The 18,831-nt window shown below is 32.0% G+C and overlaps 1 protein-coding gene across 7 annotated transcripts in view; it reads left to right on the top strand.

Moving 5' to 3' along the window:
• The window catches only part of LOC136031369 (A disintegrin and metalloproteinase with thrombospondin motifs 9-like), a 466,037-nt gene that overhangs the window by 193,196 nt on the left and 254,010 nt on the right, over positions 1 to 18,831 (top strand). For all 7 annotated transcript variants that reach the window (XM_065710922.1, XM_065710894.1, XM_065710885.1 and 4 more), the window contains 2 exons: positions 4,805 to 4,998; positions 11,568 to 11,821. In XM_065710922.1, the coding sequence (XP_065566994.1) occupies positions 4,805 to 4,998; positions 11,568 to 11,821 (448 nt within the window). The remainder of the gene's footprint in view (positions 1 to 4,804; positions 4,999 to 11,567; positions 11,822 to 18,831) is intronic.

Genomic DNA, 18,831 nt, shown 5'->3' with positions numbered 1-18,831 from the left:
TACGAAATATTTTCTGCTCGTTTTAAGTTTTAATGTTCATCCTTACTTTCAGTTGAAAGAACTTGTTTTGCAAATATCTGATTGTTTTTCAAATAATGCCAGGAAATCTGCTTCCTCCTTCCATTGGATCTCCCTTCCCAAGGTAGATTGCTCTATACGAAATTCCACAGTGACTTTTAGGGGTTGTTTCCCCCTATTTTCTAAAATATGGCAAATTTTCTCAGGCTTGTAACTTTTGATGGGTAGGACTAAACTTGATTAAACTTATATATTTAAAATCAGCATTAAAATGCAATTCTTTTGATGTAGCTATTGATATCAAAATTTCATGTCTTAGAGTTTTGGTTACTATTGAGCCGGGTCGCTCGTTACTACAGTTCGTTACCACGAACTGCTTGATGAGTTTTAGTGTCAGTTAGGCTTTATATTTTTATTTTAGTATTTGTATAATATTTCACTGATGATGACTATTAGTCATATAAAATTCACTTAGGTTTATTTTAACCACTATCTTCAAAAATTTCGTCATTAAACTCTTATTTTTCATATGTTATATAGCCTATATATATATATATATATATATATATATATATATATATATATATATATATATATATATATATATATATATATATATATATATATATATACATACATATATATATATATATATATATATATATATATATATATATATATATATATATATATATATATATATATATATATATATATATATATGATATATATATATTTGATATATATATATATATATATATATATATATATATATATATATATATACATATATATATATATATATATATATATATATATATATATATATATATATATATATATATATATATATATATATATATATATATATATATCAAATTTCATGTTCTTTCATGTTTTGTTTATGTATTTATTGACCTATTGACCTATTGACCTTGGCATGTTTTTTGGACTTAGATTGTTGGATTTTGATTTGGATGTTGGTTTGTTTTGGATATATTTTCAATAACTTTTAATGCAACAAAACACAAATATTAGCCTCGGAACTTGGAACGATTTTTTGAAAGTTAGTAAGTGTAAGAGTCGTTGTTTTCTTTGCCAAGATCATTTTATCCCACGGACTTCTGTTAAGAGTACATTTTATAATAAAAATTTTGCATGCAAGTTACGTGGTAATGTTAATTGTAGAACAACCAATGTAATTTACCTATTAGAATGTAATAAATGCTGCCTACAATATGTTGGGGAAACAACTAATAATATATTTAAAAGATTTTCTGGACATAAGAGAACAGTTAATAATGAAAAAATTAATAACTATCTAGTTCAACATTGTAATAATGGTAAATGATCCATATCAGATATAACTGTCACAATTTTAGAAAATTTAGAGTTAGAAAATTTAAATAAAGAAGAGAAGAATAAGAGACTACGTAAACAGGAGGATTTCTGGATCCATACTCTTGGTACAGCTTATCCTTTTGGGCTAAATGATCGTGTAGCAAAATAAGGTGATATGTCTCAGGTTGTTGTTAAATGTATTGATGGATTTATGGACCTTCCTTCTTTTACTTGTCCTACTAAACGTAAAAAACGATCGAGAGGACATAGGAAAAATAATAGAAAAAATGATCTAGATTTCCATATTCTTTCTATAGATCTATGCCAGCTACTTGAATCTAGGGGGTATGATTTCTGTAATAAAATGTCTAAATAATTTATCCAAGAGGAATTTAATCAAACTTTTCTAGATTGTTAAGAATAATATAGCTCTTGAATATAATTTTAAAGTAATATGTGATACAATTTGCATTCTAACTAAAACGAAATTTATTTCAAAAAAAAAAGTTTGATAAGATTGGTAATAAGGATAACAGATTATATTTACCTATTTATTTTACTTGTAAGCAGATTGAAGATTTTAATTTACCAGAAATTTTAAATCAGCGGCATGTGAAACAGGCCCTTCCTAGTAATTTGAATTATAATGATAGTTCAGTTTTAACTTACAAATTTTCAAAAACTATTGGGCGAATGATTTTTAATTATAATTTAATACTTAAAAGATTAGATAGAGATATAAATTGGAAACCGGTTTGTAATTGTAAGCAACTTGGCCTATTTGTAAATCCTACTTACAAATATGTTATAACGGGGGACTTGTCAATAATAAAGCAAGATGATCTTCAAATTATAATGAATAATGGGGCTAATTTCCGTCTTTCTCATCATCTGAAATCATCGAGTGTTCTTGATGGCTTGGAAAATGATTTTGATTTATTTATTGATAAGTGGTGTAAGAAAGAGAATAAAAATAAAGAGAGTTTTCAAAGTTGGAAGAATTTAATTATTAGTAGAATAAGAAATAAAATATATTCTAACTTAAAAAATAGTAACACTAAATCATTATTTTATAATGCGAAGATTAAACAAGCAATTGCTAATCTACAGAATGAATTTGTAATTGTGCCAGTGGATAAAGCTAATAATAATTTTGCCATAATTTGTCAGAAGCTGTATTGTGATATCTTAAAAAGGGAGTTATGCACAACTAATGTTTACGAAAAGGTAAATTTAGAGGATGAGAATTTAATTGAAAAGACTGAAGAAATACTTTTTTAAAAATTTTATTATTAAAATAAATGATAACGATAAAAAGTTCCCTTTCCTATATTTGACTGTAAAATTTCATAAGAATCCCCCTAAACCACGGTTTATTGCTGGAGCAGCTAAATGTCCAACCCGCATTGCTGCTACTGACCTCTCTTTAATTTTAAAGGAAATTGTAAATAAACTTAAAACCTATTGTTCTGGTATTAAAAAAATGTTGAATCTTAATCCATATTGTAGTGTTAATAATTCACTGCAGGTGATAGATTCTTTAACAATGGTTTCAGCTAAAAGAATTGAGTCTTTCGATTTTGCGACAATGTATACTAATTTATCACTTAATGTAGTGTTAGATAATTTAAAAACTGTTATCAAGAAATCTTTCCTCTTATCTAGTAATAGGTTCTTAAAAATAGACACTTATAATGAAAAAGCTATATGGACAAATTGCTTTAATACTACAGTTAACTTGAGATGTTACAGCTTGGAAATTATTTTTGAGTTATTAGAATTTGTTTTATACAATACTTATATAAGATTTGGCGGTGATTTGTACAAGCAAATCGTGGGAATTCCCATGGGGGAGAATGCCAGCCCATTTATAGCTGACTTGTTTTTAAGTCCACTTGAATATAAATATATGATGGATAAGAATAATCCAAATAATTTAAAACATGTTTTGTCAAATAATAAAAGATATTTAGATGTTATTTTGGTCTTAAATTGTAAGGATTTCATTGATATTTCTAAAAATATATATCCACCAGAGCTTACTCTTGAACCTAGTCATGGCGCTGGTCATGAAGATCATTTCTTAGATTTAAATATTAATATTTGTGATAATAATAAATTAAGTTTTAAAATGTATAATAAAACGGATGATTTTGATTTTGAAGTGATTAGTTTCAAATTCCCTGAAAGTAATATACACTCAAATATCATATTTTCGGCGTTTTTCTCACAGTTACTTCGTTGTGCAAGGATTTGTAGTAATTATATTGATTTTAAAAATAGATGTAAAATCTTAAGCCAAAAATTGATATCAAGAGGTTTTTCTGCAAATAAATTAACTTGGCACTTTAAAAAATTTAGTTTTCATTATAACGAACTTTTAAATAAATATCAAAAGAATTATCTGGAAATACTTAAAGAAATTTTCAACTAATTTCGGAGGTTCGAGAAATGATGATGCAGCGCCATTTATTTTGAATTGTGTTTCTAATAGAGCGGATTTTTTTAAAATATAGCCACATGGTAAAGATGAATTCTATAATTGTTTAGTTCATTCAGGTTTTTTGCAATGTGTTAATATTTGTGATTTGGTAAAATTTATCATATTTAGTTTACCTATTGTTGCTAAAAAGAGGAATATATTAACAGGATAAGCTTGTTTTGGTGTTGCTTGGTTGTTTTACATTTTCTGTTTTTTTTTCATAGGCATGTATTTTGGGGGTGATACCTGACACGGGGATGCCATGGATATTCTGTGGTAGCCATAACACTTGACTGGGTAGAGAATTTAATGTGGCGAAACCCTATAGGCAAGTGTATTCTCCTGATGAGCCCTTGTGTTGGGTTATTACCTCTGAATTATTTGTCTTTATTGTTTCTGTTGTTTGGTAAATGACGACTTATACTTATTGACGACATGACTGCCTGTCCATGGATTATTCTTTATGGTTGATTGTGTTTGGCTATGTTGTTTGACCTATGTGATTGTATGGATGAGTAGGGTTAAGGCCTCATTCAAGAGCTGGTCTATATTAATCACTAATTTAGGAAAACAGTCTTCCTTTTCTCCTTCTGTCTTTTTTTTGTGCTGTTGCATTGGTGATTTCTCTTTTCATAATATATATATATATATATATATATATATATATATATATATATATATATATATATATATATATATATATATATATATATATATATATATATATTTATACATTCAGAGCCTTTTGCCAGTCTATTCAAAGCTTCCCTCTTTACCCAGTACCTGGAATTTTCTGTTTTCATCAAACCCTTTCTTATATCCTCTTTCCACCCCATTCGGGGATCACCTGCTTTTAGTTTGGCAATAGAAGGATGGCCAAAAAGAACAACACTTTGACTTTGTACCTAGTCTTAGTTGATCTGTGATGATTTTTATTGGAAATGATATGCAATTATGTTTTAGCCAGAATGTAAGCGACTTTGGTGTACGACTGCAGCAGGAGAAATAGAAGGTTGCAGGACTCAGCATATGCCCTGGGCAGATGGCACTGAGTGTGGGGGAAATAAAAGAAAATTTTGTATCAAAGGAGAGTGTGTATTTCGTCATTCAATGAAGAGCACCGAACCCGTTAATGGGGGCTGGGGCCCTTGGCAAGAGTATGTATTTTGAATACCGTTTCTATCTTTGGTTTCGGGAAAAACAAATATTTTGCTTATACTGAAAATGTGAAAAACTGTGATATTTGACCCAAACCTCACAATAGTATTAAAATAATTTTCTCTACCACAGGTCTCTGACTTGACTTCAACTAGTAATTGTTGTAATTGGTCGTATCTAAGACAATTTACCAACTGAATAATTATTCTTTTGCTAATAACCAAAAGCAATAATCAAGTTTTAACTACGGGATCTCTGCTATTATTTTTTTTTACCCATCATATTTGGAACTGAGTTGTCATTCAGTACCATTCATTACATTTGTGACCAGTAAACGAAAGGTTTTACGCTGGGCTTTTAGTTCCATTAATTTTATTGCAATTTTTACTTTTTTATCGGTCCAAAACTAGCATTTTGTAGTACAGACTGCTAATTATGTACAGCTTCCTCTCTCTTTAGGTACAAAAGGGATTATCTAATGAATGATGGATAGATTGAATGATGTTGTTTACTCAAATTTTTATGGTTACTGACTTCATCAACATAGCTGGAAAAATACCCCCAAACAAATAGAATACGCCTCCAGAAATGCTATTGCATATAGAAGATATATATAAGATTCTTGAATTTATTATAGAAAATTCGAAAGCTGATCTTTGGGTTCCTAGGTATAAAGGATGGATTTGTCAAGTTTTCATTATGTCACGCTCTCTGAAAGTTTTTGTTTGAAAGCTGTGGAAGATGATGACGCGAAAATTAAATGCCGGTTACTTCTTTTGTTTTTTTTCCAGAATTTTGATGAAAGTTGAATGTTCAAAATTTACTTTATTGGCGATACACATTTTAGTGCAAATATATTCTCTAGGACTTCATAGATTTTAGATGTACAGTTTAGATTCAGACCTTGATAGGCAGTAACCACTCTCGCCACTATGAAATTATTCAAACCTGTACATGAACACAGGCAGGATTGATTTTGTCTACAAGCAAGACATATTATATCAAACCTGAACACAGGCAAATCTTAAATTTCAAGCCCTTCTTCGCCCTAGTTGCCAAGTAAAATAATATTACCATTTAATGGAACACTAAAAACATTATGATGTCTTTTTTTTTATCTCATCTTATCTTGGCCTGAAGCAGGCATACCTTACCCTTAGAATTCTACCCAATAGACCTCTAATTTCTAAACCATAAAAACACTTTTGTTAAAATAATAGTATCCCCACAGGCACTTTAAACAAAAGGCAATCCCTACTTTTAAAGACAACCACATACCTGATTTTAAAGACACTCATATCCCTGATTTTGAAGACACCCATATCCTGGATTCCAGCAGGTGCATGTTACGTCACAGGGAATGTTTTCTAAGAGATGCAGGTGCCTATAACGTAATTGAGAGGATTTACTTTGGTCTTTACGTAACAGGGAGGGTTTAATTTGGATGTTGCGTAACAGATTGGGGGTTTTATGTAATAACGTTCATTGTAGTTTTCTTCAAGATGTTTTTTCAAGATGTTTCAAGACATCCCAAGACGTTTTTAAGACATTTCTTTTCAAGACGTTTCAAGACATCCAAAGACGTTTGCTAAGACATTTTGCTTCAAGACGTTTTTTCAATAAGTTTCAAGATATCCAAGACGATTTCTAAAGAGATTTTTTCTTCAAGTTATTTTTCTTCATGATTTCTTTAGTTGATTTCAATTGTTCTTTAGATGATTTCAATGGTAATAGGGTAACAATGGTAGTGGTAATTACCTCTTCCATCCAATGGTAAAAGGGGAACTGTTTACTTTTGCTAAGGATGATCTATTCACACGTGACTTGTTTTCAAGCCCTCGTGGGGGATCCCTCCTTTTAACTGAGTAGAACAGGCATGTGGGTGTTACATAATTACAAGACACACATGTGATGTTACATATAACATTAACAGATCTCATTTTCTTTCAATATGTTTTTCTCAGGAAACCTTTATATTCTAAAGATATTGTCCCCATTAGGATTAGAAATGGCATTTCCATCCAATGGGTTGAAGCCCTAGACAGCTGGACCAGCAACAAATTCAAATTATTTTGATTCAGGAAATAGATTCTACGAAATAACCTGTTCGACCCATGAAAAAATCCCTGTTCTGCTTAGTAAAATGATTAAGCTATTGATTAAGTGTTTCCTATGACTTCAATAATTGAGATGCAGAGGGTAAAATCAATTACTAGAAATTGTTTACACAGGGGTGGGTTTTTATTAGAGTTAAATTTAAGCCCTATTAAGAGCTATATATGAGAGCTTCTGATGATAATGCCACGTTTCTTAGAGCCATTTCTATACACCCCCGGTTGACAATCGCACATTTGAATAACATATACTCTTCAAACATCACACAGCCTCGTTAGAGGTAAATTTAAGAAACTTTAATATATTTTTGGGGGATTTTAATGAAAATTTCTTGTTTGTTTGAGCCAAGACTCAAGGAACAAGTTGTCAACTGTTCTCATCAAAGAACAGTTGACAAGTAAATATTTAAATAATATTTTCTCTTCAAATTTCATATAATTTCGTAATACGTAAATTTGAGCCATATTAAGTATTTTTGAGGGCTTTTAATGAAAACACCTCATTTCTTTGACTGAGCGTTAAATTTCACTCTCCGTTCAGTCGAAAAAATGTTTTAACACTTCTCAGCTAAACTTTAAACTCTAGAAAATGTTAGTCCAAACAATTCATAACACCGTGAAAATATATGGCTAGCTCACCTAGCAACCAATTCCAGAGGGGGAGGGTTGGTATTAGAGATTCTTAATAAACCTTATTAAGAATTATATATGACGGCTCTTAATGAAAATATCTCATTTCATTGACTGGGTGTTAGATTTCAGTTACCCCACCACCGAAAAATTCATTTAACACTTCGCACCCTAACACTCTAACGAATCAATAGCTTAATAATTCTAGTAAGTGGTACAGGGATTTCTCCTTGGGTCGACAAGGTTATTTCGTAGAATCTATTTCCTGAATTAAAGTAATAGGAAAAGATTGCTGGTCCTGTTGTCTAGGGCTCAATTTTATTGGACAGAAATGCCCTTTCTAATACTAATGGGGAAAAATATTTAGAATTTAAAGGTCCCCCGAGAAAAGTGCATTGAAAGAAAATCAAATCTCTTAATGTTTTATGTAACATCCCATGTGTGCACCATGCACCATCATAACGTAATTCCCACGTTTATGTCCTCCTCATCAGTTAGAAGTGGGAATTCCATACGGGGGCCTGAAGAAACAACTCACTTATGAATATTTCATCCTTAATATAAAGAAAAATTTCCCTACGTTTAGTTTTTACGTAAAAACAAAAGAAATCATGAAGAAAAAAGTCTTGAAGAGAAATGTCTTAAAATCTTCTTGGGATGTCTTGAAACGTCTTGAAAAAGCGCCTTGAAGAAAAATGTCGTAAACAACTTCCCTGCTTGACCGGTGGACTCAACAAACCCTATTAAACCCTTCCTATTACGTAACAACCAAAGTAAACCATCCCAATTACTTAACAGACACCTGAATCTTTTTGAAAACATTCCCTGTGACGTAACAGGCGCCTGCCGGTTGTTGTGAAATCCAGGGATATGGATGTCTTTAAAATCTTGGACATGGGTGTCTTCAAAAGCAGGGATATGGGTGTCTTTAAAAGCAGGGATAGGGTTCCGTTTAAATTGTCTATAGAGATACTACTCAAAATGTATATCTTTGTTACTTTGGACTAATTTAACTGCAAATATTTTTACCTGACCAACTTAAAACCGTCATTTCTTAGAATAGCTTTCTTTTGCGACACCTGTAAACCTTTTAAATAAGAAAAATATTGGCAAACCATACATTATCGTAATAAAATTGATTTGGGTGGGTTAAAAAGTAATATAAATGTCAATTATATCATTTGCGATAAGATTCATTATCGTTTTCACGATACCTACACTCATTGCCAATTTAGTAACAATACTACTTTTATGGTCCTTAAAGTTAAGTGTTTCATCAATTACTGTACCAAGACACTTAACCGGTTTTGTGTATCTCAATGATTTTACCCGTGGGTAATTTTTAAATTGTTTATTATATGCAACTGCTAAATAAAATATCTCATAATCCAGATATCTCATAAATAAAATATAGTTTATTCGCTTTCATTTACTTTACTATATTATATAGTCTATTCAGTATCTTTTAATGCCATTATTCAACGGGTGTCATCCATGTATGTGAGAATAGCCGTGTGAATATCAGTTTAAATAATGGCATTTAGACGGAAGATTACACCGAATAACGACCATACAGAAAACAAAACGTATTACTTGAAGACTATCTTTGAGGAACTCCTTATGTACCAGATATTCATTTTGTCTTGACCATAGAACATTCTCATCATATGTCACCTATTGTTGAAGATCTATTATACATAAAAGTAAATTGTTAGTTTTCATTTGCTTAAGTAGGTATTGGAGACTACAAGTCAGTCCATATTCTGTTTTCCTATTCCGTTATTATTGCCATTTTTAAACGGGTGGTATCTATCTACAAGCGAATCTACGTGTGGTAAAATCAGTTTAGATCCAGACTAATACAATTCAAATGATAGAAATATCTAATAATGAATGTGCAGAAACAACTTGTAACTGCAATCACACATACATCTTATGTATAAAATATAGGATAAGACAGCTTACCATGTTAGACTGTTCAAGATTTTTCAGAAATAAAATATAAGTTTCTAGCTTTCTTCAACTATACAAGATATTAGGGACAACTGGATCATATTTCTGTTCAGTTGGTTTTATTGCCGATGTTGAATAGATGCAATTGATAAGAGAATCATTCTGTCAGGAAAGAATGGCAAGTTCACGAAAGTCTCGTGAATTTGAATGCTCTTTTAGGTCTAAATGAAAAGTCAGCACGGATTGCATTTAAATCTTTTGTCGCAAATTTTCTCACAGCTCGTAATGCCCGTACCTACCATGAATATGTACTAAATTTCTTGGTAACACATAAGTATTTGGGATGTAGCATAAATCTGAAGATTCCTTTCTTGGACTCTGGCCCTGATTTATTCCCCACTTATATTGATTTTGTGTCTGACGAGCATGGAAGAAGTTTTCATCAGGACTCTTCAGACATGAAGATAGAAGTCGCGGACAGTAGAATGTGCAAATGCTTGGTTATCACTGTCGGACATTGAAGAGAGTTGTCTCGGTTACCACAAAAAATAAAAGGCAGTTACGTTCTAGGTATTGTTAGTAGGCTAATGGTAATTTATACTTTTAAATATATACAAATCCACAATGGTCCATTTTAATGTCACAAAATATCTGTGTGACGCATAAACAGTGCTTATATATTTGAATTATGCACGTCAATTGTACTAATATTAGCCTGTTTTTCTTATAAAGCATTTTTTCGTAGCCTAGTGGTGCTTCTGAAGCAATGTCGTTCCTTGAGTAGTGCTTCTATGATTTTTACTCTAAAAAAATGTTTAAAATGAATGAGATGTCTCATAGAACCCCTTTAAACTAAGTCTATGTACCATGTCTCTTTCATACTTTCACCGTTTTTCATATGATTTCATTAGATATAATTCTTTCTTACCACTCGAGTCGAGTGACATGCATTTCACTTATAATTGAAAATTTTCTATTATAATTGAAAAAAGGCAGGGTAGAACATCAACAGGTTGACTCTAGTTCGGCATTGTGGAGTGACATGCATGAGAGGAAAATTTTCAAGTATAGTTGAAAATTTTCAAGTAAACTACTGTCAACCAGCGTGTGTTTTCCGGGGAGACCCTCCAACAGGGTTTACTCAAGGTCGGCATTGTGTAGTGACATGCATGAGAGGTTTAGCATAAGTGGGAGACAGTAACAACGGCAATCAAAGGGGTAAAATTAACCTTGACTTGATGCCCATTTAATTGGACAATCTGTCTTGGTTAATTTTACCCCTTTGATTGCCGTTGTTACTGTCTCCCACCTGTGCTACACCTCTCATACATTTCACTACACAAGGGCTCGAGCCCATATAACCTCTCTGCAGTACTCTAGAACTTTAGAGAATCTTGGCCGATAAGTCCCTTTCTAGAGCATTCTTCCCTTTTATATGGATTAAAAACCCATTTGACAGTTAATTATGTAATTTTAAAAATTTAGGCTTTTCATCGACTTAATTATTATGCTCGAAATGTTCCTAAAACCTTTTTGGTTTGTCTTTACGACGTCAAGTAAGGTTATGACACCATTTCATTTGAAGTTTATGAAATTTTTTCTATTGCAGTTTTGTTATGAATTGTTTTTGTTTAGTACTATTCCCCCTTTCCAGAACGATATTCATAAACATCCAAATTTTTAGCTTGTAAAATTTAGCTATGAATTCAACAGAAATGTTACCTAATCAACAAAATCTTGATTTTTCGTATAGATATGCTAGTTAAGGGATTCTCCTTACTACTAAGGGATCTAATAATGAGGGACTTACCCTTATCAACAGAGCTTCAAATTTCAAAATAAGATAATTGTTAATCTTTGTTTTCCTACAGGTGGTCTTCGTGCAGCCGAAACTGTGGCGGAGGAATACGGAAACGAGAGCGCTTCTGTACCTCCCCGACACCTGTGCATGGTGGAAATTACTGTCTTGGAAATCGAACTCAGTATAAAACATGTCAAAGACAAGTGTGTCCTCCCCATAATGCTCTTGACTTTAGAGCTCTTCAATGTTCAAGCCATGATAGACACCATTATAATATACCGGGTGTTCCTCAGGATGTGAAGTGGCATCCGAAATATGTCGGAAGTAAGATTTTACGATCCTGATAGCTTTTTACTAAGTTTTTCTTTATTAATTATTAATTTATTAATCGTTATTTTATTATTTGATTATTTATTATTATTAATTATTAATATTTATTATTGATTATTTTTACTGATTGATTATTGATTGATTATTATTTATTATTTATTATTTGATAGTTTATTAATCGTTTTGAGGAAGAAATTGCAAATTTTTCCAAATGACACTGGAAATTTTGTCCCCTTTAATAAGAATTGATTTCATTAAATGGGGGCTAAGATACTTCTCTGTCGGTTGTCTGCATTATAGAAACTAAAACTGGAACAGAACATGAGCCGATGAAATTCCGCCCATAGGGTCTTAACTGGTTAAAACAAAAGTTTTGTTTTGTTCAATAGCTTCTAATTCATTTTTATTTAATATTTTGTATTGCTTCGAAATCTATTTTCAAAATGGTTTATCATCCACAGTTTTTCTGCTGTAATTTCTTTGTTGTGGAAATTTCGATATTTCGAACTTTGGAAAGGTTTTATTATTTAGAAAAATTCTTATGTTGTTTTTGCCAAAATCATAGATATAATTACGTTTTTCTTACTTTTTTTGCGCAACAGTTTTTAAAAGTCTCAATGTTGATTAGAACGATACTAAAACTTGTTACTTCAGAAATTATATTTAAATGTGCTTGAGTTATTTTGCTTGAATAACAAGTACAGCTGTGAGTTAGCTTTCCGTGATATCCAAAAATTTTTCCATGGTCATCATCCATTTTCAGGGGGAGTTTGTCCATTTTTTGGTTAATTTGGGCCGTTTTTTTCACCACTGTTAACCCAATTGGGGAGTCCTTCTGAGGTCAATGTTGACGCAGCCAGCTAAATTTTGAGTTGCTTCTTGGTACTTCTCTTCAAATGACTTTTAAACAGATACCGTAAGTTCTAAAAAGAAAAAAAAGTTATCATTCTGTTTTGAATTTCGATTTCATTTTAAACTTTCCAAAAAATAAAATAGGTTTGTTAAAATCTAGAAATGCGAACCATCAACTCTATAGGCGATCAAAAGTTCTTGGTTTTGAGAACCGTAAGGCAAGTTTTCACACGAAAAAGTGGTAATTTTTTGCTCTTGGCTAGTGATGCATAGTTGTGACCAGTGGGACGCTTTGACAACTTCAAATTGAGTTTTAAATTTTGGATTGAGAAAATTGGGGGAGAAAATTATGGGGGATTTATAATGACATAGGATTATATCATTTTACTAGATGGTATGTTGCTTGTCTTAGCACAGTTGTCGACTGTTTGATAGCTGGACCAAATTTCTAACCAGAAATTTCAAGACGCCAATAATTTTTAAGATACGAAATACTTTACCTCGTTTTATATTACGAAAGATTGCTTTGCATTTATAAATGAAGAGCACCAACTCTATAGATGATCAAAAGTTCTTAGTTTTGTGAACCGTAAAGCAAGTTTTTACACGAAAAAGTGGTAATTTTTTGCTCTTGGCTAGTGATGCATAGTTGTGACCAGTGGGACGCTTTGACAAATTTAAATTGAGTTTTAAATTTTCGATTGAGAAAATTGGGGGAGAAATTATGGGGGAATTTTATAATGACATAGGATTGTATCATTTTACTAGATGGTATGTTGTTTGTCTTAGCACAGTTGTCGACTGTTTGATAGCTGGACCAAATTTCTAACCAGAAATTTCAAGACGCCAATAATTTTTAAGATACGAAATACTTTACCCCATTTTATCGTAAGAAATATTGCTTTGCATTTATAAATGCAGAGCACCAACTCTATAGATGATCAAAAGTTCTTAGTTTTGAGAACCGTAAGGCAAGTTTTCACACGAAAAAGTGGTAATTTTTTGCTCTTGGCTTGTGATGGATAGTTGTGACCAGTGGGACGCTTTGACAACTTCAAATTGAGGTTTAAATTCTGGATTGATAAAATTTGGGGAGAAAATCATGGGAGGATTTTATAAGGACATACGATTGTTTTCTTTACTAGAAGGTATTTTGCTTGTCTTAGCACAGTTGTCGACTGTTTCAGTTGCACAGTTGTAGCACAGTTGTCGACCAAATTTCTAACCAGAAATTTCTAGACGCTGATACTTCATAAGATACGAAATGCTTGACCTCATTTTATCTTACGACAGATTGCTTCATCAGCTAGTTCGATATTTGAAGTTGGAATATATATTTATGCTTTAATTCACTAAATTGTTTATTACCCATCTTCATGGGGCAGATTTTATGACGTGAAAATTTAAGACAGGAAATATATTTAGATATCGAAAGCTTTCAATATAGTTAGTATTAAAGAAGATTAAGGTACATTTTCTTTTAAATTCACAAGAGCTCTCCATACAATCTGGCTTGAAATAACAAAGTTACGAGAAGAATGATTAGCTCGGACAACGTGTTAGGAGTTATTAAGTATGAGGAACCAGATGTATTGACCGTATTGAGACCATGATAAAAAATTGCTGGATGGGTAGTTAGGTTTTTGATAGTAATGGAATTACAGTATGCCTCCAAAAGAAGATATAGTAGATTTGTTGAGAGTGATCAGATCAAGACAAGAAGAGTAAGGAAGCTGTGAATCGTGGCGTGAATCAAGTTTTCTAAGAGTTTAGTATTTTATTGGAGGGTTAAACTTAGATATAGAATAGATTTTTACTTTCAGTTGAATATTGTGGTGATATATATAAGGATACGAATCCATTTAATAGCAAACTGACTGCTAGTAGGAGGAAGCTACTTTTTAAAATTTGGTGAGCTTTCGGATGTAAATATAAAAATCTAGTTGCTTACTCTGCAATGCGGAGGTGGTTGATTTGGCCCATTTTCTCCCAAAGTGCCATAAAATATCTCAAATTTGGGTCAGTTGAGTGGAGGGAAATTTTGAAGAGCAACGACTCCAAAACGATTGTTATGGTGGGAAATTTTGTGTTGAACGTGATAAAGCGAAGTGTAGACCTTGCAATAGAAGTATAATGTGTTGGGTTTCGAGTTTAATGTTATTAGTAATATATATATATATATATATATATATATATATATATATATATATATATATATATATATATATATATATATATATATATATATATATATATATATACATATATATATATATATATATATATATATATATATATATATATATATATATATATATATATATATATATATATATATACATATATATATATATATATATATGTATATATATATATATATATATATATATATATATATATATATATGTATATATATATATACATATATATATATATATATATATATATATATATATATATATATATATATATATATACATATATAGCTAATATATATAATATATATATAATCTATATATATATATATATATATATATATATATATATATATATATATATACATATATATATATATATATATATATATATATATATATATATATATATATATATATATATATATATATATATATGTAATAAATGCTGCCTACAATATGTGGGGGAAGCAACTAATAATATATATAAAAGATTTTCTGGACACAAGACAACAGTTAATAAAGAAAAAAGTTATGACTATCTAGTTCAACATTGTAATAATGGTATGTTTTCCATATCAGATATAACTGTCACAATTCTAGAAAATTTAGAGTTAGAAAATTTAAATAAAGAAGAGAAGAATAATAGACTACGTAAACAGGAGGATTTCTGGATCCATACTCTTGGTACAGCTTATCCTTTTAGGCTAAATGATCGTGTAGCAAAATACGGAGCAGTGCTGTCACTTACTTGAAGTACTTTTCCTTGAAGTACTACTTAAGTAAAATTTTCTATTACTTGTACTTGTACTTAAGTAAAAACTCTAGGGTGTACTTATTACTTGATACTTAAGTAAGATTAAGAAATACTTAATACTTAAGATACTTTTAATGTACTTATTTTTCAAATACTTTACCTTTGACATGAAAATTTTGTGTGTGTATGCTCTGGCAATGTACAAGAAAACATCACCTTTAGATTTTGAGCAAACTCAGATATAGCTTTTGTGTGTGTATGCTTTGGCAATGTACAAGAAAACATCACCCTTTTGATTTAGAGTAAACTCATATTTTTGGATATGAAATAAGGTATTTGTTTTTGACGAAAAAATTATAGTATGATTAACACTTGGTTTAATTTTTGTTTAAAAGTTATATAACAAAGAAAATTGAAATTATTTCATAGTTTACTGGTCGACAGTGCGCTAAAATACCTTGTTTTGTGCTAAACCTTGCACACAGTAGTCTATTTGGGCTTTTATTTCTGAAATTAGTGCTTAAGTTTTGTCATCTCGTCAACTGAACCAGATTTCTACCATTTCATCATCTTCAGGACCATATTATTGGTAGAACTACTGAAGCTATGAATCTTTGCCCATCTAAATGTTGTCTGCAATAAACAAGTCTAGGGAATTCAAGCTGGATCCAATGCAGTGGTATTTTGTCAAATTCGTTCCAGCAAATTTAGGTATTCAGACGAATCTGACTTCAGATTTGTCACTCCATTCATATGTTATAGGCCCTACTAAATTAAAGGAAAACTCAACTTTCTTAAGACTTGAAACCCTCTCCCCCTCGCCCTATTTGAGATAGGGTTTGTGATACCAGAACTTGATATGAGCCCTGATCCTAGGCATCTTTGGTCTAGTTTTCATTCGGATCCTTTACTCCATGTGCAAGTTATACTAAATTAAACAGAAAACTTAAATTTTTCTGGAATTAAAACCCACTCCCCCCTTGGTAAATTTGAGCTAGGGTCTTTATATCAAAACTTGATATGTGTCATGGTCTTAGGATTTGCTGGTTCAATTTTCATTCAGATCCGTTACTCCAGTCGCAACTTACTTTGAATTAAACGAAAAACTGTTTTTAGCAGGTAAAGCCCTCTCCCCCCTGTTTTATTTTAGCTAGGGTCTTCATCTTTCAACTTGATGTGTCTCATGATCCTTGGCACCAAATCTGGCCATCAAAATCTTCATCCAAATCCAACCAGCATTTCTCCCCCTATACGTAATTACACAGACGGATGGACAGACAGACAGACGGACGGACGGATTTTGCAACGTCTTAGGTAGCCATGTTGGCTAATTGGATCCAAAAAAAGGAAAACAATGACATATCATCATTTAAGTATTTTAACAAATCATGTTTTTCATTTGATTCACTGTAACTTGCATATGGAGATGAATTTCGATGAAAATTGAATAAAGATCCCTAAGAGTATGATATGCATTGAGTTCTGGGATGGAGACCCAAGCTTAATTAAAGTTGAGTTTTTCATTTAATTCAGTATAGCTTGCGAGAGATTTATGGATCTCAGTGAAGATTGAACCAAAGGTGCCTAAGACCATGACAAGCATCAAGTTTTGAGATGAAAACCTTAGCTCAAATAGAACGAGGGGGAGTGAGTTTTAAGTGCTGAAAAAAGTCAAGCTTTTGGTTTAATTTAGTATAACTTGCGAATAGAGCAACGGGTCCAAATGAAAGCTAGATATGACCAGGACCAGGGCTCATATTGACCTCTGATATCACAAGCCCTATCTAAAATAGGGCAAGGGGGAGGGGGTTTCAAGTTTTAAGTTTTCCTTCAATTTAATAGGGCCTATCACTACTTCCCCCTATGGCTTGTCCAAAGCCTGGAAATAACCCTTTTCCAAAGTAAGTCATACTGAAGCCAACCTTCAACCAAATATTCCGTCCCCAGAGAAAAATTACTTTGTATAGCACTTGGTATTTACCAAGTGACATATAGTGATCGCAAATTCTTTTGGTCTGTCGGTTTGTCAGTCCCGGTCTTGCTACTTTAGGCACTTCCAGATAAGCTAGGACGATGAAATTTGGCAGGCGTATCAGGGACCAGACCAGATTAAATTTGAAATAAATGTATCCCCGATTCGACCATCTAGGGACGGTTAATTTGGAAAAATTATATCAGATCTTAATTAAATTTGATATTTAGAAGGATATCACGTCTCAGAACTTTTAATTTAAATTTTGACCGGATCAGGTGACATTGGAGGGGGAAACCTGAAATCTCGGAAAATGCTTAGAGTGGAGGGATCGGGATGAAACTTAGTGGGAAAAATAAGCACAGGTCCTAGATACGTGATTGACATAAATAGAACGAAGTCACTCTCTTTTGGGGAGTTGGGGGGAGGGTTAATTCTGAAAAATTAGAAAAAATGAGGTATTTTTAACTTACGAAGGAGTGATCGGATCTTGAATTTCATCAGATGAAATTTCATATTATAAGGACCTCGTAACTCAGATCTCATGTTTTAAATCCCGACCGGATCCAGTGTCATTGGCGGGATTTGGTGGGAAGGGGACCGGAAATCTTGAAAAACGCTCAGAGTGGAGTGATCAGGATGAAACATGGTCAGAAGAATAAGCACTAGTCCTAGATACGTGATTGACATAACCGAAATGGATTCGCTCTCTTTGGGGGAGTTGGAGGGGGTGTTAATTCGAAAAAATTACAAAAATTGAGGTATTTTTAACTTAAGAGCGGGTGACCGTTCATGAGGTATTTTTGAATTTGATATTAAGAAGGAACTCATGTCTCAGATCTCTTATTTCAAACCCCGACCAGTTTTGGTGACATTGGGGGAGAGCTGGAAGGGGAAACCGGAAATCTTGGAAAACGCTTAGAGTGGAGAGATCCGGATGAAACTTGATTGGTAAAATAAGCAAATGTCTTAGGTACGTGATTGACGAAACCAGACTGGATCCACTCTCTTTGGGGTAGTTAGGGGGGTCCAGTGCTTTGGCGAGTTCGGTACTTCTGGACGTGCTAGGACAATAAAATTGGTAGGCATGTCAGGGACCTGCACAAATTGACTTGATAAAGTTGATTTCCCCGATTCAACCATCTGAGGGGGCTGAAGGGAGAGGAAAATTTGAAAAATGAGGTATTTCAACTTGCGAGTGGGTGATCGGATCTTAATGAATTTCGAT

Source organism: Artemia franciscana, chromosome 1 (genome assembly GCF_032884065.1).
Source record: "Artemia franciscana chromosome 1, ASM3288406v1, whole genome shotgun sequence".
NCBI lineage: Eukaryota > Metazoa > Arthropoda > Branchiopoda > Anostraca > Artemiidae > Artemia > Artemia franciscana.
Note: the sequence above shows the minus strand (reverse complement) of the source record. Positions and strands in the feature narration are given on the sequence as shown.